We start from the raw sequence: 24,000 nt of genomic DNA on the forward strand, positions 1-24,000 counted from the left end.
GAGGATAAAAGAAAGGGTAAAATGGAAAAAGAAAAGGAAGAAAAGGGAAAGAGAGGAAAGGAGAAGTATTGAAATGTATAAAGAATGCAATGGACGAATTCAGTAGAAAAAATAATGTAGAAAAATAGTAGGTGATACACTTTAGAAACAATTAGTAAGTAAATAAAAAAATGAATGTAATGGTGGCTAAAATGGAAGGCAACGGGGCACCGAATTAGATAGGTGGGCAAAATATATTAGTGCTGCAATGTGGTAAATAAAATATAGAATAGTACAAACAATAAATATACACATGTATACATATATACAAATATTATATAGAGAGATAATATTTATGTGTGTGTGTGTTTTATAAATATACATTATGTAGAAATAGAGACAGACAGACCGAGAGAGAAACAAATAGACAGAGAAAGAGAGAGAGAGTAATCCTGCTGCAATTGTATCCGTATGAAAATAATTTAGAAATTCTCATATTTACATATGTTATCTACAAATTTCTTAGTTATAACTGGAGGGTGGTTTGAATTCTTTTGTATGTATATGGCTTTTTGTAATGATAGAGATTTCCTATAGAAATGTGTGTGAGTGTGTATTCTAACTTACCGAAAGCAATCTGAAGCTTTACTACATCCACATAAATCCAAAACTGAATATTGATATCAATATTCGAGTAAATATAAATAAATATTTCCTGGGCACAAAAAATGTTCCTGCAAACGCGACTGGTTGGATTTCGTGAATAACGGAAGACTAAATAGATAGTTAGAATGGATGGATGGATGGATGGATGGATGGATGGATGGATGGATGGATATTGCATTTGTGTGAAGGCGTGTGGCTTGGTGGTTAGAGTATTCGGCTCACGATCGTAAGGTCGTGAGTTCGATTCCTGCCGGTGCATTGTGTTCTTGAGCTTTATTTCATGTTGCACCAGTCTACTCAGCCGGCAAAAATGAGTTATACGTGTAATTCAAACGGCTTGCTTTGTCGCGTTCCTCTCTTTATATCCCCTTTCTCTCAGTTTGGCTCGCTCTCTCTCTCCATATATATATATATATATATATATATATATATATATATATATATATATACTAGCAGAAATACCCGGCGTTGCCCGGGTTAAAGAGAATAATAGACTACGCAACCCTCAACTGTTAATAGCTACGATACCATATTTCTACATTAATAACTCTCCGATCCATGCCAGCATGGAACATAGATATTAAGTGGAATGCTAGAAGAAAGTTTTCAACTCATATGTATATAAAGTAAATACACGTAATTCAGAAACACGTTTTGTGTATTTTATTTCATAACCAAACAAACAGGTACAGATTATAAATAGTGAAAGGCCAATTTTGGTGATTCATTTGACAGAGGTAGTAGAGAGACAATGCGATGATAAATCTGAGGTTGGATCTTGAAAGTTTGGATGAATGCTGCCTCAGTTAAATCTCTTGTGGTTCCAAATGATGTCATCTGTAGTACAGCGTCGTATTGTCTAATTTTGTTTTGCAAATGTTAGGAATCTTGGTCAGTTGATGATAACAGTTTCTTCAATAGCTCTGGAGGTTGGGGATTGTGGAATTGTTGGGAATGTTTTTAACTTTGGTGTTATATGTATTGCTTGAATTTCTTTGACATATGAAATATATGTATTTTCACTGGGTTTGTAAAAGAGAGTTGTGTAGTTCTCGAGTTTTAGGGATTCACACAGACACACAGACAGACAGACACACAGGCACACAGACAGACAGACACACAGACACACAGACAGACAGACACACAGACAGACAGACAGACAGACACACATTCTCATTTTTATATATAGATATATATATATATACACAGACACACGCACCCAAACACACGTATATATATGTATATCAATATAAATATATGAAAGTCAATTAAGTTTCGTGAAAGAAGGTGATCATGTACATACTTTGTTGCTGTTGTGATTATAACACCTCGTTGTAAACAATGTTCCTTGTTTTCCCTTGTGGAGCATATGCAAATAGGGTTTTTTTGCTGCCCACTCTTGAGCAGCTAACATACAGTTGTCCATGTGAGAAGCGGGGCTCTTCCAAGAGAAGACCAGCTACAGACAGTGCTCACCTGTTATGTTCGGGTTAAAATTTCATCAACATCAAAAATATATGAATTTTCATGGGAGTTATGGCCGTTATGCATGGAATATAATTTCCAAATTGCAGACAAAATTTACAATCGATAAATGTCTTAGAACAACCAGTCTCTCATCTGGGAAGGCCTTGAAATCAATGTTACCAACTGGGGACTATGTGTGTCGCAGTGATAATAAAAAGACTCAAAGGAGGTCTGCAACGAAATAATTTTACTCAACACTTTGCAAGTGAATCAGTGGAGGCAAAGATGCGTCTCATTTACTTGACAATTTATGCACCACATTGCAGAAATCACAATGTAAGTATATCTGAAAGGGTAGTCTTACACTGTTGTACCGTTGAATTACAAATAATGCTCATCTGTTATGTTCGGGTTAAAATTTCATCAACATCAAAAATATATGAATTTTCATGGGAGTTATGGCCGTTATGCATAGAATGTAATTTCCAAATTTCATAAAGATCCATTCAGTACTTTTGACGTAGTTATGGATAAGAAAACAAATGACTAATGTGTGTGTTTGTGTCCATGTGCATGTGTGTGATGGGTGTATATAGTATAGATATCTGTATGCATGTATATATATGTATATATGTGTACATATTACATGTACATCTATATATATATACATCTACACATATGTATACATATACATGTATGCATATAGATCTATATCTATCTATATATATATATATATATATATCTATACATATACGTGTACATATACATCTATATATATATACATATACATCTCTCTCTCTCTCTCTCTCTCTCTCTCTCTCTCTCTCTCTCTCTCTCTCTCTCTCTCTCTCTCTCTCTCTCTCTGAAAGTATCTGTCATTACAGTATCGAAATGTGATTGTTTCAGTTAGAGGAATAACGTGTACATATACATCTATATGTATACATATACATCTCTCTCTCTCTCTCTCTCTTTCTCTTTCTCTCTCTCTGAAAGTATCTGTCATTACAGTATCGAAATGTGATTGTTTCAGCTAGTAGAATAGTTTCATTTTTAAAGTGAAAGTATTTGACATGAGTGTTTTTGTTTCACTTTTGACACGTAATACTTAAATAGTGGAGGAGATATTATGTTGCCGTGGGCTCGAACTCTGCAAGAAGTTTTTTAAAAAATTTTGACTAAAACACAACTGGAACCCTAAGTAAGGCATGTGTAAAATTTGAATGAAATTGGTTGCGTAGTTCTCGAGTTTTAGGGATTCACACACACAGACAGACAGACAGACACACATTCTCATTTTTATATATATATATATATATATATATATATATATATATGTATATATATCTATCTTCTCTTTCTTTTTCCCCCTTTCCTTTTTACTTCTATCTTTCTATACATATCCTTCTTCCTAACTTAGTACTCGACTTTACTAACCTGACCATGCACGCGCGCACGCGCGCGCGCACACACATACACCCACATACACATACATATAGAACTCCCCAAAAATTTCGAACTTTGTACCTAGAGTAGAAAATAATATGTATAGAGAGGGAGAAGTAAAAGGGAAAGGAGAGAGAAAGAAAGGAAAAAGATAGAGAGAGCAAAGGTAAGAGGAGGAGGTATATAAAGAGAGGAGGATGGGAGAGAGAGGGAAGAAGATTAATTGGGAGAAGAAGGAAAGAAAATTGACAGTTTAATGTTTTAGTGCATCGAAAGAAAGAGCCTTGAGGGATCTGTGGTAGTGATTTATAAGTGTTGTGATTGTCATAAATATTCCTGTTTTTTTTTTGCCGATATTCTTTTGTCTTTTTTATATCAAAGTAGAACGTTCTCCATCAAATTCCTGCAATCAGAGCGTTGGAGCATTCATTCAAATGAAGTTCTCCTGTTTGGTGTTGGTGGTTGCGGCCATGCTGAGGCACCGCCTTGGCAGGGGCTTTTGTCGAACGAACTCCAGTGCTTATTTTTATTTATTTTTTTTTTTTTAAGCTTTATACTTATTCTATCGGTCTATTTTGCTGAACCGCTATGCCGCGGGGACGGAAACAGCCAGCATCAGTTGTCAAACGGTGGCGGGGTCGTGGACAAAACACAAAGACAAGACACACACCTACACACACACACACACACACACACACACACACACACACACACACAGACGCACGCGCACATACATACACACACACATGCATACATACATACATATACTTTTATTGTTTCAGTCAATTGACTGCGACCATGCTGGAGCACCACCTTAAAGGGTTTTAGTCGAAGAAATCAACCCCAGGATTTATTCTTTGTAAGCCTAGTACTTATCTTATCGGTTTCTGTTTTGCCGAACTGCTAAGTTACGAGGACATAAGCATACCAACATCGGTTGGCAAACGATAACAGGGAGACAAACACACACACACACACACATACTATAACTCGAAACTATAGTAGAAGACACTTGCCCGAGGTACCATGCAGTGGGACTGAACTCGGAACCATGTGGTCGGAAACCAAACTTCTTACCACACAGCCATGTCTGTTAATGGTATCAATATTTCTCTTTTATTACTTTTCATGGGTAAATATTACTTGAAGTTTATACTGATTTATGGTTTATTGAGAGTGATTCTGTTGCCTTGGAAACGGTCCAACGCAATCACCTGCCCAGACCTACACACACCTTTGCTCGCCAACAGGACTTATCAGACTGTAGTAGTAGTAGTAGTAGTAGTAGTAGTAGTAGTAGTAGTAGCAGCAGCAGCAGCGGCGGCGGTGGTGGTGGTGGTGGTGGTGGTGGTGGCCGTAGTAGTAATAGTAGTAGCAGTAGCAGTAGTAGTAATAGTAGTAGCAGTAGCAGTTGTAGCTTTTATTGTTGCAGTAGTAGTAGTAGTAGTAGTAGTAGTAGTAGTAGTAGTAGTAGTAGTAGTAGTAGCAGCAGTAGTAGTGGAAGTTGTAGTGGTAGCAATAGTAGTCGTCGTTGTTGTAGTAGTAGTAGTAGTAGTAGTAGTAGTAGTAGTAGTAGTAGTAGTAGTAGTAGTAGTAGTAGTAGTAGTAGTAGCGGCAGCAGCAGAAGCGTTTTCGTCGTCGTCACTGTTGATGGCATTGTTGCTGTTGCCGCCGCCACCGCCACCGCCGCCTCTGCTGCCGCTGCGGCTGCTCTGACATGGTAGTGCTTCGTCCTTTAACGAAACATACTTAACCTCCTGTCAGATTTGCTGCTGCTAAGATATTTCCAAGGCAAAATGCTTTTCTATGTTTCCATGCATAAACAGAGAAGATCGCAAGTCAATGAGTTGGAGGGTAGTCTTACTGAATGCTGTTGCGTAACTTTTACTGAACACACCGAGGCACTTTGCTGATTTTTCACTTAAACCTAGACATCAGACTTTGACGAATATGGCGACTTCCTAAGGCGGCGAGCTGGCAGAATCGTTAGCACGCCGGGCGAAATGCTCAGCGGTATTTCGTCTGTATTTGCGTTCAAATTCCGCCATGGTCGACTTTGCTTTTTATCCTTTCGGGGTCGATAAATTAAGTACCAGTTACGTACTGGGGTCGAGCTAATTGACTGGCTCCCTCCCCCAAAACTTCGGGCCTTGTGCCTAGAGTAGAAAAGAATATTGGGACTTCATTCTATATACTGATAAGTCACTCTTCCTTTGCATTTTTAGCTTTAATTTGTTAGTCATTGGATTACGACCATACTGGGGAACCGCATTGAAGGGTGTTTGGGTTTTCTTTGTTTTTCTAGTCGAACAAATGGACTCCAGTATTTCTTTGGTTTTCGGGACAGTGGGGAGTTTTAGTCTTTCTCCTTTTTTTTTTTTTTTTTTGTAGTTTAGTACTTATTCTATCGGTTTCCTTTGCTGAACCACTAATTTACGGGAACGTAAACTAACCAACACTGGTCATTAGCTGGTGGAGGAAATAAACACAGATACACACACACATACATACACACGCATAAACGCACACGCACATACATACATGCATACATACATACATACACACATACATGCATGCATACATACATACGTACATACATACATACATACATACATACATACATACATACATACATATGGTTTCAAATTTGGCACGAGATCAGCAATTTGAGAGGAGGGGATAAGTCGATTACATCAACCCCAATACTCAACTGATACTTGTTTTATCGACCCCGAAAGGATAGAAGGTAAAGTTAACCTTGGCGGAATTTGAACTCAGAACGTAAAGGGCGAAATGCCGCTACGATGTGCTACCGATTCTACCTTTATATGACAGACTCTCCTGTGAAAGACAACGAATAAGCATTCAGTTTTTGCTGAACGATTTGTACAAATGATTGTTTATAGTGATCAAACGTTCGTGCCGCACATTAGTTCACTCTCTTCATCAGATCGACGTTGTCTGAACAGGTGCAACAGGTGTGCCACGCGTCAGATGTCGAAATGATCGCAAAGCAACGTGAGATGAAGCATTTTATTCAAGGACGTAACACATCGCTCGGTGCTGGAATCGAACCTATGATCTAGCGATCGTGAATGCAACACCCAAACCACTAGGCCTCGTGCTTTCATGTAAAAGTAAAAAAAATAAACGCGCTCTTTTAAAGCCTAGCCAGGCTCATGGGCCCGGTCTTCCGATTTCAATGGCGTATGTGTACCCTAGCTGGACGGGACGCCAGTCCATCGTAGAATTACTCATTTTTGCCAGCTGAGTGGACTGGAGCAACGTGAAATGAAGTGTTTTGCTCAAGAACACAACACGTCACCCGGTCCAGGAATCGAAACCACTATCTTACAATCATGGTGCTGACACCCTAACCACTAAGCCACGGGCTTCATATATATATATATATATATATATATATATATATATATATATATATATATATATATATATATATATATATATATATATATATATATATATATATATATATATATATATATATATATATATATATATATATATATATATATATATATATATATATATATATATATATATATATATATATATATATATATATATATATATATATATATATATATATATATATATATATATATATATATATATATATATATATATATATATATATATATATATATATATATATATATATATATATATATATATATATATATATATATATATATATATATATATATATATATATATATATATATATATATATATATATATATATATATATATATATATATATATATATATATATATATATATATATATATATATATATAGATAGATAGATAGATAGATAGATAGATAGATAGATAGATAGATAGATAGATAGATAGATATATATATATATATATATATATATATTTTTTTTTTTTTTTTTTTTTAAGTTTCAGCTTAGAGCTGCGGCCATGCTGATGCACCACCGTGTTGCTACACTGTTATTACAGGGAGCCTCTTACAATATGTGGCACTTGGTGAAGAATGGAGTTTGATTTAGCAACCCTCATTTGCACCTCCTGCCGCGAGGTAGGATCATCTGGGACTCTCGATAGGAAGAGGTCCAGCTTTGATTTAAAAACTCCTACATCTACTTTGTGCAGATTCCTCAGGCTCTTTAGGAGAATATTAAAAAGCTGTGGGCCCCTGAATCCCAAGCTGTTGCAGTAACTGGTCCTGAAGCGCGATGGCATTGCTGGGATCTTTGGCACTATGCAGTGTCGTCCCGTTCTGGCATTGGTGTAGCTTTCAATGCCAAAATTTGGCACAATTCCTTCCAGGATCTTCCAGATGTATATTACTGCATACCTCTCCCGCCTTCTCTCCAGGGAGTAGAGTCTTAGCTGTTTCAGCCTTTCCCAGTAGCTGAGCAGTTGCAAAGAGACAATCTTCTTTGTAAATCTCCTCTGGATTGCTTCAAGGTCTGTTGTTAATTTCAGACTGGTGGGTGACCACAGCTGTGAGCAGTAATCCAGGCGGCTGAGGACGAATGTCCTCCAGAGGATCATCATGGTTTCCTTATCTCTAGTTCTGAATGTTCTCAGGATCCATCCAGCCAATCGTCTGCACTTTGTTGCCATTCTGGTAATGTGCACTTGGAAAGAGGTATCATCACTCATGTCGATACCCAGGTCTCTCACTGATTTAGGCTCTGGGATTGAAATTCCCTGTGGACCAGTGTACTCTGTAAGTTTCATATTCAGTTTTGGACGTTGGTAGCGCAGGGCTTGGAATTTTTCAGCATTAAACTGCATATTATTGTCCTCAGCCCATCTGTAAACTGAGTCCAATTCCTGCTGCAGGTGTGCAACATCACTGGAGTTCTGTATTTTCTGCGAGACTTTTGTATCGTCTGCGTAGCTTGCAAGAGTGGCTATCCGGGCACTTGAAGGCATATCTGAGAGAGCGACTATAAAAAGCAATGGTCCCAAGACAGAGCCCTGTGGAACACCGCTCATTATTTGTGTTTTCATAGAGGTGGCTCCATTAGCCACTACTGCCTGACTTCTATCTTTCAGAAAGTCATGTAACCACTCTCCAAGTTTTCCAGCTATGCCAAGATCACGCAGTTTGTGGCATATCACACCATGTTCCACTTTGTCAAAAGCTTTTGCAAAATCAAGGTATATTACGTGCACATTTGAGTTGTTGAGTAACTGTCTCAACATCCAGTCGTAATGTTGTAAGAGCTGGGTCAGGCAGCTCCCACCTGGTCGAAAGCCATGTTGGGTATCACTCAGCAATTTATTTTCTTCAAGGAATGCGATTAGTTTTCCTCTGACTATCCTTTCCATGACTTTGCTGATGTGTGAAGTCATGGAAAGATAGGCCTATAGTTTTTGGCATCTGCTCTGCTTCCCCCTTTATGGATTGGGCATATTATTCCCTCCTTCAGCTTGCTTGGCAGTCTTCCGTTTGCTTACACGATTTAAGGAGGATTGCTGGGAAACCATCAGGGCCAGCAGTTGAGTTTGTGTCCACTTCATGTATGGCTAGTAATACATCTTCTTCGCTAATGTTGATGTATTCCATCGTAACTGCCTCACTGGTTATAGGGGAGGTAGCAAAGAAGTCCACTGGTTTGTTCACTTGTCTGTGCTCCAATGGAGTGGTGAAGACACTTTTGAATTGCTCATTCAGTACCTCACTGATCCTAGTTGGACTGTCTGTGAGGGAGCCATCCTTTTCGAAGAGGGGTCCAATCTTGCAGCGTACTGAGGCTGTTTCTTTTGCGTAATGAAAGAAGGCCTTTGGGTTTGACTTAATGTTTTTTATAAGCCAGGCTTCTTTGTGTGTTCTCTCCTTCACATAGGATTGTTGCAGCCTTTTTTCGATCTCCATCAGTGTCGTTTTTAGGCGGGACCTTTCGCCATTCTTGGGATGCTGGTTGAGTCGATTTGCAACTTTTGTCCGTCGTCTCATGAGGATCTTCCTCTCCCTTGGAATCTTGTTCCTATTTGTTTTGGCCTTGTGCTCTGGGACATATTTCTGGCTTATGGCTTGCACAGTAGACATGAAACATTCTAGTTTCATGTCAATGTCTGGTGTGGAGAGACATTTTGGCCAATCCTCTCTGAGGATCTCTTTCTGAATCGATTTCCAGTCCGCTTTGTGGAAGTTCAGATTGGAGAGATTTTGGGTGCTTCCTTTAGGCTGTATGTCTCTGGTTTCTTTTGGCCCAAACATAGACAGCTCTATTATGTTGTGATCCGAAACTAATGTCGGCGTCACTTTCACATCATGAATGATGTCCGTATTGTTCGTGAAGCAGAGCTCTAGAATGTTATTCGCTCTAGTTGGTCTGAGAACAGTTTGCTCCATGAATAGGGCATTGGTGAGGTTGAGCAGGCATTCCACCTGTGCTTGCTTGCGATAAGTCATTCCTGAGAGTATGAGACCTTCGGGCCATTTGACGTTGGGGAAGTTGAAATCACCCATAAGAAATATGGTCACATGGTGTTCCAGTTTCATGAGGATTTCTTTAATTCTAGTGAGGCAATCTTCAAATTTGCCTATGTGGTTTGGAGCATCCGGTGGGGAATATGCATTGCATATGACTATATTATGTTGTCTTATGTATACAACTAGGGTGTCGCATACCGAATTTGAGTATGACAGTAAGACCTGGGGTGTGAGGTCGTCACGGATGTATACAGCAACTCCACCATGGCGCCTTTCCCTTCTGTCTGTTCGTAGTATGACATATTTTGGTACGTGTACTTCTGCATCCTCTATATCAGGGCTGAGGTGAGTTTCCACGAGTGCTATGCATAGGGCTTGATTGCATGCAGCAAGGTCTCTCAGGAAAGAAATTTTGCTTTTATTATTATAGTGCAACAGGCCCCCAATATTTAGTAAAAATATTGGCGTGGTGCCTGTGCAGGCGTTAGGGGAGGCCATCCCATGTCTGTTGGCTGTGGTGGTCTTGCGCAGTGGAGGGCAAGGTTCCTCGTCTGTGCTTGGCGTAGCCACGTCAGCTGCTGCATTATCTTTTGCGCCATGCACTAAAAAGACTCTTGCTCAGCTGCTGCGTTGCGTAAGATTTCTGAAGAGCGCACGTCCTTGAATTTTCTCCTTGGGGACATCTGTCGTCTTTCCTCGGGGTAGTTTTTTATCCTTTAAACCTTTGTAGTTTTGGCGGGGTGTCGGGTGGGCAAACCGGCAGTTTTTGCCGTCTTCCCCATGCCAACATTTGCCTTGCAGGTAAAATTTGCAAGTTTTTGGGTGCCTTCCAAATTTCTTCTTTCCTTTGGTGTCTTGGATGGCATTGGATCCACCTTGGGATTTTCTACTTTTTGTTCTTCCTTTCTTTGTGGGTACTGTTTCCCACTGGTTATCTGTTGGGGTGAGGGCTCCTTTCCTTTGTAGGACCACTGGCACAGAGGGGCTTCTATTTGCTGCTTCCTTGGCTCCACTATCCTTTTCTGCGTGTTTATTCATAGGAGTGGGTGATCCATTCTTTTGAGGAGCCACTGGGTCAGAGAGACTTCCGGGTGTTTTTCCTTTTCCTTTTCCCTCTCCTCCTCTCCATCCTTATCAGCCTTTCCACAATGGTTTTTGATTATGACATCTAGGGTGTCCATGTGTGGTCTGATGAGTGCATACGAGCGGAGGAATTCATTCTTCTTCCGCTCTATCTGTTCAGTGGTTCTGTGAAAGCCATTATTCTTCAGTGCAGCAGTGATGATGTTGTTTGGGGGATCGCCACTAGCAATCACAATGCTCGCAACAGAAGATCTAACTCTTTCTTTTCCCACTTTGGTGCCATCTTCGTTTTTTAAGCCCAGAAGGGGAGTAGAGGATAGAGAGGAAGTGAAAGATAGCGGGAGGCAGAGAAGAAACACAGAGGGGGGAATAGGGAAAGAGAGAGGGAGATATATATATATATATATATATATATATATATATATATATATATATATATAAATTAATACACACACACACACACACACACGCACACACACAAACATACACACACACGACAGACCTCCACACAGATTCCGTCTAACAAATTCACTCACAAGACACTGGTCAGTCCGTAAATATTGCAGAAACATAAGGTGCCGCTTAGTGGGACTGAAACCGATACCTCATGGTTGCAAAACGAGTTTGTTAACCACACGGCCATGACGGTACTTTATGAAGAATTTTTAATGAAAATCTGCTTTCGTGTTTATGCCGACTAACGTGACCACTCGGACACGATGCAAATTATTAGATGCGTTATAGCTTCAATAAATTCATCTCTTAAAAAGTTTCTATTTGTTTTATGTTTTGTTTTGTTTTTTGCTTGGTTTTTGCTGTGCTTTTATAAATTATTTTTAAAGCATTATATCGATTATATGAATCTAAATTTCCTCAATAAGTTTATCCCCGAATTTATGTTCTGGAATTAAAATCTGTTTAATGAATATATTTTAAAAGATCTAAAATACTTACAAGATGTAGACAATGTTTCCTTAATTAGGCAACACAATGTTATTAGGAAAATTATATTTAATGACATGGTGCCAAATTTCTGCAAAGAAAATGTAAAATAAATTATTGATTATTCAATAATTCTTTCAGATTTTTTGGCACAAGGCCAATAAATTTAAGGTGGAAGGGGCTAGACGATTAATTTAATCCCAGTGCTCAACTGGTATTCTATTTTATGGACCCCGAAAGGGTGAAAGGCAAAGTCAACCGTGGCGGCATTTGAACCCAGAATGTAGACAGGCAAAACACCGCGATGCATTTTGTCCGCTGCTTTTATAATGATAATAATCCTTTCAACTGAAAGTACAAGGCCGGAAATTTGGGGGCAGGGGACTAGTCGATATTACATCGACCCTAGTGTTTCACTGGTACTTATTTTATCAACCCCGAAATAATGATAATTATTATTATTGGTACTATTTCAAATTTTTGCCACAAGGGTAGCTTGGGAGAGGTGGGGATGAGTCAATTACATCGATCCCAGTGTTCAAATGGCACTTAATTTATCGAACCCGAAAAGATGAAAGCAAAGTCGACCTCGGCGGAATTTGAACTCAAAACGTGAAGACGGACGAAATGCTGCTAAGCATTTTGTCCGGTATGTTAACGATTCTGCTCGCTCGTCGCCTGAATAATAATAATAATCCTTTCTACTATCGGTACAATGCCTGAAATTTGGCGGAAGGAGAGACTAGTCGATTACATTGACTCTAGTGTTTAACTGGTACTTAATTTATCGACCCCGAAAAGATGAAAGGCAAAGTTAACCTCGGCGGAATTTGAACTCAGAACGTAGCAGCAGACGAAATACCGCTAAGCATTTCGCCCAGCGTGCTAAAGATTCTGCCAGCTCACCGTCTTAATAATAATAATAATAATAATAATAATAATAATAATAATAATAATAATAATAATAATAATAATAAGATCCCCAATTTCTGGTTAAAACACCTGCCAGGAATGCAGAAAAAGCTGGCAGAAAACTTTAACAACATACTAGCAGAGCCAGAGACAATGCCTGAATGGCTCACGAAAAGGAAAACCATCTTAATCCCCAAATCCACGGAAACGGAGAAACCACAAAACTATAGACCTATAACCTGTCTCCCTACGATCTACAAAGCCTTTACTGCAAGAATATCGCAGAGATTAAGTAAGCACCTGGAAAATAACAACCTGTTTCCAGAAGAGCAGAAGGGATGCTGCAAGGGCTCATACGGCTGTAAAGATCAATTATTGATCAATAAAGCCATAACTGAAGACAGCCGCAGAAAGAAGAAAGGCCTCAGTATGGCCTGGGTGGACTACCAAAAGGCTTTCGACAGTGTTCCCCACACGTGGATTCTGGAAACACTAGCCATAAACAAAGTGGCACCAATTATTATAAAATACATAAGGCACTCAATGAACAAATGGCAGACAGTGTTACAGCTCCAAACAAAGAGGGACTTGTGAAAACGAAAGCCATCCCCATTAGAAGAGGAATATTCCAGGGAGACACGCTCTCTCCACTCCTGTTCTGCCTGGCACTCACACCCTTAACTGAATTGCTAAATAGAACTGGATGCGGTTACAAATGCTACGGAAAAACAGTCAGCCACCTTCTATATATGGATGACCTAAAATTATATGCTAAAAACGACAGAGAGCTAGAAAAATTACTACAGACAGTACACGGCTTTACCAAGGAAATAGATATGAAATTCGGATTAGAAAAATGTGCCAAAGCAACCCTGAAAAGAGGAAAATTAGTTAAAAGTAGCAATATAACACTAGATAAAGCCAATGAAATAAGAGAACTAGACGAAAGCCAACCATACAAGTATTTAGGAGTCAATGAACTAGATAGGATACAACATACACAAATGAAAGAAAAAATAAAGAAAGAGTACTATAGACGAGTTAGATCAATACTAAAAACAGAGCTCAATGCTAAAAACAAGATAATGGGTATCAATACTTTAGCTGTCCCAGTTATAAGCTACAGCTACAACATCCTTAACTGGACACTAAACGAAATATCTAAAATAGACAGGAAAACAAGAAAAATAATGACAGGATATAGGATGCACCACCCAAAATCTGACATAGAAAGGCTATATATACACCGCACAGAAGGTGGCAGGGGTCTTATACAGCTAGAACACTATTATAAAATAACCACCATAGGACTGCAAAAATACCTACTCCAGAAGCAAGGAAAACTAATACAAATAGCCACAAAACACGAGCAAAACAAAAAACTGTTTTCAGTATTTAAGGAAGCTGACAAATACAAACAAGAAATCAATCTACCTAACAAATACGAAGAAGAAGAAGAAGAAGAAGAAGAAGAAGAAGAAGAAGAAGAAGAAGAAGAAGAAGAAGAAGAAGAAGAAGAAGAAGAAGAAGAAGAAGAAGAAGAAGAAGAAGAAGAAGAAGAAGAAGAAGAAGAAGAAGAAGAAGAAGAAGAAGAAGAAGAAGAAGAAGAAGAAGAAGAAGAAAAGCTATAAAACAAATGAAATCCAAACTAAAACTAGAACAGCAACGGACCATGATAAAACGATTGCAAGAAAATCCCCTACATGGTAAATACTGGGCTAAACTAAATGCAAAAGAAATAGACAGAGAAAAATCCCAGCAATGGTTGAGAAGCTCAGGACTCAAAGCAGAGACTGAAGGATTTTTAATTGCTGCACAAGAACAAAGCCTCCCCACCAGAAATTACCAAAAACACATAATGAAAAGAAACATAACAAGTAACTGTAGAATATGTGGAGATGGACAAGAAACAATAAATCATATTATCTCTGGCTGCCCAGTCCTGGCTAAGAAGGAATATATTCACAGACACGACAGAGCTGGGACCTATATACACTGGAAGCTATGCCAACACTATGGAATAACAACAGAAAAAAGATGGTATAAACACACGCCAGAAAAGGTCACAGAAAACGAGAAAGCAACTATACTCTGGGATATGCCAATACACACAGATAGAGAAATTAAGGCAAATCGACCAGATATAGTTGTCAAAGATCATGAAGAAAAAAAATGCTTTCTAATTGATGTATCAATACCAGCAGATGACAACGTTTCTCTAAAAGAAATGGAAAAACTTTCAAAATACAAAGACCTGGAAATAGAGATAACTCGAATGTGGAATCTAAAAACAGAAACAATTCCTATCATAGTAGGTGCCTTAGGTTTAATAAAAACATATTCAGACAAATACATAACAAAGACACCAGGACTTACAAATATATATAACATACAGAAAATTGCACTACTGGGTACTGCACACATTCTACGCAAAACACTTTCAATACAGTAAACATAAGAGCACCACAGCAAACCACAGCACATACCCAAGGCGCACAGGGCTGCGCTCGGTAGTGAAGTGAAAGCACGTTATAAAAATAAAACTACTGAACAGTAATAATAATAATAATAATAATAATAATAATAATAATAATAATAATAATAATAATCCTTTCTACTATAGGCACAAGTCCTGAAATTTGGCGGGAGGAGAGACTAGTCGATTACATCGACCCCTGTGATTCACTGGTACTTAATTTATCGACCCCGAAAGGATGAAAGGCAAAGTTGACCTCGGCGGAATTTGAAACCATAACGCAGTGACGTACGAAATACCGCTAAGCATTTCGTCCAGCATGCTAACGATTCTGCCAGCTCACTGCCTTCTGAAGAAGAAGAAGAAGAAGAAGAAGAAGAAGAAGAAGAAGAAGAAGAAGAAGAAGAAGAAGAAGAAGAAGAAGAAGAAGAAGAAGAAGAAGAAGAAGAAGAAGAAGAAGAAGAAGAAGAAGAAGAAGAAGAAGAAGAAGAAGAAGAAGAAGAAGAAGAAGAAGAGGTAGGTACTGAAAGATGAGAAAATGAGAAAATTAATATATAAAAACATGCAGAAGAGAAATAAACAAATAAATTCTGAAAAAAGAACCTACTGTGGATTTGTGGTGAAGCGTCATTCTGTACTGACCAGGAGTAACGACTTCAAGAGATGTTGCTTTGTAAAGCCCTTATATACTTTCTTACGAAGGGCGTATTGATTATGTTGTATTCAAATGATTAGGGATTTGTTAATTTTCATCACTATAGCAATTAATTTTTATGTATATTTTGTTCCTGTATGTGTGTGTGTACTTGTGAGCGCGGAAGGCTGTAGTGGGTATACATATACAATATATGTATATACATATGTGTGTGTGTATGTATGTATGCATATATATGTGTGTGTATGTATATATATATATATATATATATATATATATATATATATATATATATATATATATATATACATATATAAAGACAGAGAGAGAAAGAGAGAGAAGGGGAGAAAGAAAAGAGTGTGATATATATATCCATATGAATGTATGTTTATATCTACTTATATATGTGTATATATATTTATATATATATAAATATATATATATATGTGTGTGTGTGTGTGAGTATATATACATATATATATATATATATATATATATATATATATATATATATATATACACGCATACATACATACATACACACATACATACATACATACATACATACATACATACATGCATACATACATACAATTCTATTTATTTGTATTTTGTATGAGTATGTCTGCATCTACGTTTCTATATGGCCACATACTTACTTCTGTATGTATATGTGCTTGCGTACCTAAGTATGACACACGCACACACAGATAGATAGAGAGACAGATGGAAGTGAGAGTGGAGAGAGAGAGAGAGAGAGAGAGAGAGAGAGAGAGAGAGAGAGAGAGAGAGAGAGAGAGAGAGAGAGAGAGAGAGAGAGAGACGTGAGAGAAACTTTAGAATATACGATTGGTCTTTCAAATAACCAATAAAATTTTTCCTTGCTACTAATCTCATTTAATCTCTAGTTTACAAAAAAGAAATTTTAATAATTCTCCATGACAATCTCTATTAAAAAAATTCTAACCAGAATATTCTAAATGAACCGGGAGCATTGACGCACCTGTGATTTATTTTGAAACTGGGAACAATAGTCTAGATAGATATTTCCTTCTCGCATATTGTTATATATGTATTACTGCTATTGTTATTGTTGTGGTTGTTGTTGACATTGTATTTCTGTAGTCATTATAATATTTTTGGTGAAGGTTTAGTTCTTTATTGTAGATTTAATCTTCCAGCAATGCTTAACAGTTTGTACATTTATATCTTCTTTTTATCTATTTTATTATCGATTTGTTCATCTACTTATTTCGTACATATATTTATTATTCACCAGCTACAAATAATTTCAGCAGATTACAAAATAATAAAACAAAAATGCTAGAATTATAATTATAAAAAAAAGAATTGGATTTACGGGATGGTAAAAGAAATCTTTTCTAATTTATCATGTTTGTATTCCCCAATTATATTTCAGAGAAATTCACAGATTAGAAACATTCTAACAATTAGTTTTTGCTCCTTGTTTTCTTTGTCGCAAAATAGTTTACCATCAAGATATGATGACTTCATCATGTCAAAATAGATTTAAAAACGTCTTCTAACTTGTATTTGAATAAACAGATTGTAGCAGATTCGATATTTAGTTCAAAATATTCACCTTGCAGAAATTTTATTCTCTCTTATTCAAAAAAAATATATTATCTCATATGAAATTCTGAAACAAATTGTTCTTTCTCTTTTATGCTTTATTTAAACGTCGTTATCTTCAAAATTATTTTTACAGATGAAGGAAATGTTTCTATTCGGTTGTCAAATAAATATGTTTGCTTTTTATCTATTTATTTATTTATTTATATATTTATTTATTTATTTCCATTTTCTTTTTCTTTTAATACTAAATCTTTTCCAATGTTATTTAAATTAACGCGAAAAATATTTTTATCGTTGGGGTTTTATGCGGCTTTTGTAGCCCTTTTTAGCCTCTACGACTGTTATTTATCGTTTCTGAAATTTATATAGATTTTTACTTCTATTCAGAGATACGACGATGGGATGCCAAACAGAAAGAAAAACAACGGATTTATGTAAGAACCTAATAGTATAATCAGAATTGAACCTAAATTATAATATTCACTTTTTACAAAAAAAATAAAGATTGGTTTTACTGATAGAGGTTGTAAGAGATGGGTGCAATATATGCGCTCAAGCCCAGAATATTACTGGTATTATATTATTGATGTAAACGAGTTGAGTGACAAAGCAGATTGTTGTGGGGCTAACAGTAAAATGAAAAGTTAACCACTTATTTTCAGAATTACAATGAATTCAAATGTTGGAATGACGGATAAATTTAAATAAATGTGCATACACACATACGTGCGTGTGCGTGTGTGTGTGTGTGTGTGTGTGTGTGTGTGTGTGTGTGTGTGTGTGTGTGTGTATTTACCTACACACGTTTTCAGTTTAACAAACGAGACAGATAGTACAAAGCGGCGAGCTGGCAGAAACGTTAGCACGCCGGGCGAAATGCTTAGCGATATTTCGTCTGCCGTTACGTTCTGAGTTCAAATTCCGCCGAGGTCGACTTTGCCTTTCATCCTTTCGGGGTCGATAAATTAAGTACCAGTTACGCACTGGGGTCGATGTAATCGACTTAACCCATTTGCCTGTCCTTGTTTGCCCCCTCTATGTTTAGCCCCTTGTGGGCAATAAAGAAATAAGATAGTATTCAATACTTGCAGTAGCGATTCTTTGTTTGAGAGAGAAAGAGCAACAAGAAAGAGAAGTATGTAGACACAACAACAACATGGCTGAATGCTGCCTAATCGAAGATTAACGCGCAAACTAGATCAGAGGTTTCTACCAAAGAAGAAACCCAGAAGTAGGTTGATATCGCAAGAAATAAATCTTAAAATCTAAAAACTGATGATGTATAAACTTACCAAGGAAACCATGTTTACTATTAAGAGAAAAGAAATAATGTTGTAGGAATAGAACGAGGGCAATATTGTCAGTTTATGGAAGCTTGTTAGGGATGATCTGAAAGCATGCCTCACACGTTTATTGTAATGCAGATATGAGTAACATTTTTCTAGCAGTGAGCCTTATGATATATTCAGCATCGTTATCGGCTCCTTTACTGCTCTCGAACACTTTGGGCAACAAGTTAACGCCACTGGTTTCTGTTGGTTGCAGTTTTCTCTACATCTGGTCATGTGATATTGGCCTCTCTTATTCTTACAGTTGTGAATGTTTTGTGCCAAGTAGTTTTTGGTCTTCCTCTCACTCTCTCTCTCTCTCTCTCTCTCTCTCTCTCTTCTCTCTCTCTCTCTCTCTCTCTTTCTCTCTCTCTCTCTCTCCCTCTCTCTCTCTCTCTCTCTCTGGTGGTGTCCAGTTGAAAGCTGCTTTAGAATCGCATTGTTCTGACAGCTGGAATATGCGACCTACTGGTTTCAATTTTCGTTTTGTGTCGATTTCGCAAAGTATTCATGTATTGCTTCTCTTTAGAACGTCTTCATTAATTATGTGGTCTTGTTAGTACGTTCTCAGAATCCTTCTCAAACATCTGTGGTTGAACACATCTAGCTTTCTATCGATTTTCACGGTGCTCTTCCATGTCTGACTGGAATAGAAAAGAGTTGATAGAACTATGTTATTATAGAACCAGATCTTTATGTGTAGACCGACGTGTTGGAAAACCTGATAACGCCCATTCTCCGGAATACGGCAGTGGCCTTGATAATTCCATGGTCAACATAAGACACAATATCACTTGGCATAAATTAGGATATAACCATTTAAAGAATAATTTAACAAACATCGTATATAGTAAAGAAGACACCACAAATTACAATAAGCAAATTGTTTTTTTAAAAAAAAGGTCAAACTGGAGTAAATGAGAGGAAAATGGAACGAAATTGTTTAAATAAACGACCTAAAAATTATGTTACAAAATTCAAAATGTTATTACGTAACTATTAACTTGTGTGCTCACGTAATACATTATTTGTCCCATAGAAAATGCAAAAAAGGATTTGTATGTCACTCGTGTACCGCATGTTTCCCAAACCTGATTCATTGAGGACATCAATATGGTCTTCCGCCCTCATAAAGACTCACTGGAAAACAAGAACTCGTCTGTAAATATTCATCTCTGGACTCATATCTGGTTGCATCACAAAAAGAGAATGCTCTGTAACAACTGGTGACTTGTTTTGCTGCTCTGTATGATCATAAACAAAGAGGTCGTTATGGCTGCTTTCTCAGTTTTGGACAATAAATAATTTTTTTTAATGTGATTATAGGCGCAGGCGTAGCTGCATGATTTCGAAGCTCGTTTTGAATCCCTTGGTAATGGGTTCGGTCCCACTACGCAGTATCTTGGGCAAGTGTCTTCTACTATAACTCTACACCAACGAATGTTTTACTAGTGAATTTGATAAACGTGTGTGTTTGTGCGTGAGCGAGCGCATTTGAGTTTATGTCAGTAATATTTATATTACTGACATAAACTCTTGTAGAACACTCTGATATCACAGCCACCGCCATTGCACCCCATTCAATACCAAACCTTCTCCACGTTCAATTTAAAACAAAGAAGGAAAATTATGAAAGCAACGGTAATAAGTATGTGAATGAACAACAACAAAAAAAAACAAGCTGAAAATAAACACAGTGTGTTTAGGGAACCGAGACAGAAAGGGGAAAGATCAGTAAATAAGTTACAGGTGCGTGATAGATGGACACTACTCGGAAACTGCACGGGTTCCCCTGTTGTCTGTGAACCTTGCTAAATGTCTAGCCTAGATTAACTTATGTTTTGGTATTTTACAATCACATCGTTCATTTCTCTCTCTTTCCGTATTACTTTATTTCAGAAATGCTCTCGCAATGATATTCTTGACTAGACAATACTCTACGTACCATTCCCTTCGATACAACTGCCCTATCTACATACTTATACGCAAGTGAAACGTGGGCTACTACGAAGAGAGAGGAATATCGATCGGCTACGACACAAAGGTCCATGGAAAGGGCCATGCTCGAAATATTAACTGTGCATAATAAAGTGTACTTAATTATGGCATTATTAACGCTGCTAAAAATACATAGGAGTGGCTGTGTGGTAAGTAGCTTGCTTACCAACCACATGGTTCTGGGTTCAGTCCCACTGCGTGGCACCTTGGGCAAGTGTCTTCTACTATAGCCTCGAGCCGACCAAAGCCTTGTAAGTGGATCTGGTAGACGGAAACTGAAAAAAGCCCATCGTATATATGTATATATATATATGTATTTATGTGTGTATGTGTTTGTGTGTCTGAGTTTGTCCCCCCAACATCGCTTGACAACCGATGCTGGTGTTTCGGCAAATAAGTACTAGGCTTCCAATGAATGGGGTCGATTTGCTCGACTAAAGGTGGTACTCCAGCATAGCCGCAGTCAAATGACTGAAACAATTAAAAGAGATTAAAAGAGTAAAAGTGTAATCAATATAGAAAAGTTTTTAGAAATGCCAGTGTAATCGAAGTAGGAGATGGCTGACACGATAACAACCCTGGATGTTTTTTCCTCTCCAAGGATGAGTTATCAAGTGTTAATATGAGTGCATTGAGAAGGGCTGTGAGCTGGCAGAATCGTTAGCACGCCGGGCAAAATTCTTAGCCACATTTCATCCGTCTTTACGTTCTGAGTTCAAATTCAGCCAGGGTAGACTTTGCCTTTCATACCTTTCGGGGTCGATAAAATAAATACCAGTTGATTACTGAGGATCGAGGTAATCGACTTTCCCCTCCCACCGATATTGCTGGCCTTGTGTCACAGTTAGAAACCAATATATGTGCGCTGAGATATGAGAACTTTTATTTTTTTTTTTTTTAGCCTGGCTCAAATCGTAGAGGCATGACGAAGAAACAAAGCCTCTTAGTGATCGTCTCTGAACCGAAGCATTCTTTCATTAGCACTCATTATATTCTTAAGCTTATTTGGGGAAACCAAATACGTTCTATAAAGAGTTAAAGAAAGATCTCTCTCATAAATATTGTGCTGACAATATTTATGAGAGAGATCTTTTGTCTACGGTGTTTTTTTTTTTTTTGGTGGCGGAGTCGGGAGTAAGCTGGAAGATAAAGAACATTTTTCGAAAAGAAAGGCTTGGTTGTGTGATTAAGAACCTCGCTTTGCAAACACGTGGTTTCGAGTTCAGTTCCACTGCACAACACTTTGGGTGTCTTCCGCTGTGACCCCGGCCTTGTGAGTGAATTTGATTGACGGAAACTCTCTGGAAGCTCGTCGTATATGTGTGCGAGTCTCCTTGTGTTTGCCCTCTCCCACCACTTGAAAACCGAGGCTGGTTTGATTGCGTCCTTATAGTGGTGGTTCGGCAAAATTGACCAATGGAATAAGTACTTATAATATAAGACTTATAACAAAAAATAAATCCTGGAGTCGACTTGTCCGACTAAACTCTTCAGGGTGGTGCACCAGCATGGCCGCAGTTCAGTCCAATGACTGAAACAACGAAAATTAAGGATACAGATACTTCTACATACATCTCTCTCTTCTTCAGCGTTTTTCTACGAAAAAAAAGGAAGTTAGACACAAGAAAATTGCAGCAAAGCTGCGTGACAGTGAGGTCAGATATGGCATACGAACCATCATATACCTTGTTTTACTCTTCACTTTCGTTTTATTTTGACATGCTCATTGCGCTTTTATTCTTCTCTTCCGTTTTATTTTGACATGCGCATTGCGCTTTTATTCTTCTCTTCCGTTTTATTTTGACATGCACATTGCGTTTTTATTCTCCTCTTCCGTTTTATTTTGACATGCGCATTGCACTTTTATTCTTCTCTCCCTTTTTATTTTGCCACGCACATTGCGTTTTTATTCTTTGCTTCCGTTTTATTTTGACATGCGCATTGCGTGTCCATGCTTCTCTTTCCGGTTCCTACACAAAACTGTTTACAGGCCACAACCATCTCACGAACCTGCGTTTGTGAGGAACACTTCACGCTCCGGTGGTTGTGAAAAAAAAACAAAGATTACTAAAGCATATACGGAGGATTCCTTTCACAGCCGAATCCACTGTATGTATTTATTTCTTTATTGCCCACAATGGACTAAACATAGAGAGGACAAACAGGAACAGACAAAAGGATTAAGTCGATTACATCTACCCCAGTGTGTAACTAGTACTTATTTAATCGACCACGAAAGGATGCAAGGCAATTTGAACTCAGAACGTAACGGCAGACGAAAATACCGCTAAGCATTTCGGCCAGCGTGCTAACAATTCTGCCATCACGCCTCCCGATCTATTGTATGTATTATCCTGCTGTCTCGGTTTGGCACAGAAAGCCAGATTTCTTTTCTGTGATATTTATAGATGTAGACATGGTTGAGTGGTTGACATGAATACAAGAGGAGTGGATTTTAGGTTTAAGAAGTTCGTGACTATATGAAAAGTTGGTGAAGGGGTCAGATTCGATAAACCGATTATTTTCTGTTTCCAATGAAATCTTATTTACAATAGACAGAAGTAGTAAAAACGAGATGCTCTTGGGTAGATTTTGTATGGAATAGAAGTGGCATTACTACGTAGTGGCATTGTAATTGTACTCCCTTCCGACGTAGCAACCGTCGAAATACCGCTAAGCATTTTGTCCAGCGTGCTAACGATTCTGTCAGCTAGCTGCTTTTGTAATAATAATAATAATAATAATAATAATAATAATAATAATAATAATAAGATAGATAGATAGATAGAATGATAGATAGATAGATAGATAGAATGATAGATAGATAGATAGATAGAATGATAGATAGATAGATAGATAGTTAGATAGAAGGCCTGAAATGTTAGAGCAAGAGGCTCGTCTATTATATTGATCCAGTGTTCAACTGGTACTTATTTTATCAATCACGAAAGGATGAAAGGCAAAGTCGACCGTCTACCAACTCGCCGCCTTTGATTTGAAATTTTGGGCAC

At 37.7% G+C, this 24,000-nt stretch overlaps 1 protein-coding gene across 1 annotated transcript in view; it reads right to left on the bottom strand.

The window, feature by feature from the left end:
• LOC106883332 (uncharacterized) overlaps nucleotides 1–16,104 on the bottom strand; it is a 51,647-nt gene extending 35,543 nt beyond the window's left edge. Inside the window, exons 1-2 of the mRNA XM_089356229.1 lie at nucleotides 16,020–16,104; nucleotides 12,037–12,115 (exon numbers count right to left, since the gene is read on the bottom strand). Of these exons, the coding sequence (XP_089212355.1) occupies nucleotides 12,037–12,115; nucleotides 16,020–16,043 (103 nt within the window). The 5' untranslated portion in view covers nucleotides 16,044–16,104. The remainder of the gene's footprint in view (nucleotides 1–12,036; nucleotides 12,116–16,019) is intronic.
• Nucleotides 16,105–24,000: the final 7,896 nt, after the last annotated feature.

The sequence above is a fragment of the Octopus bimaculoides genome, chromosome 8 (assembly GCF_046866305.1).
Source record: "Octopus bimaculoides isolate indiv1 chromosome 8, ASM4686630v1, whole genome shotgun sequence".
Classification (NCBI taxonomy): Eukaryota; Metazoa; Mollusca; class Cephalopoda; order Octopoda; family Octopodidae; genus Octopus; species Octopus bimaculoides.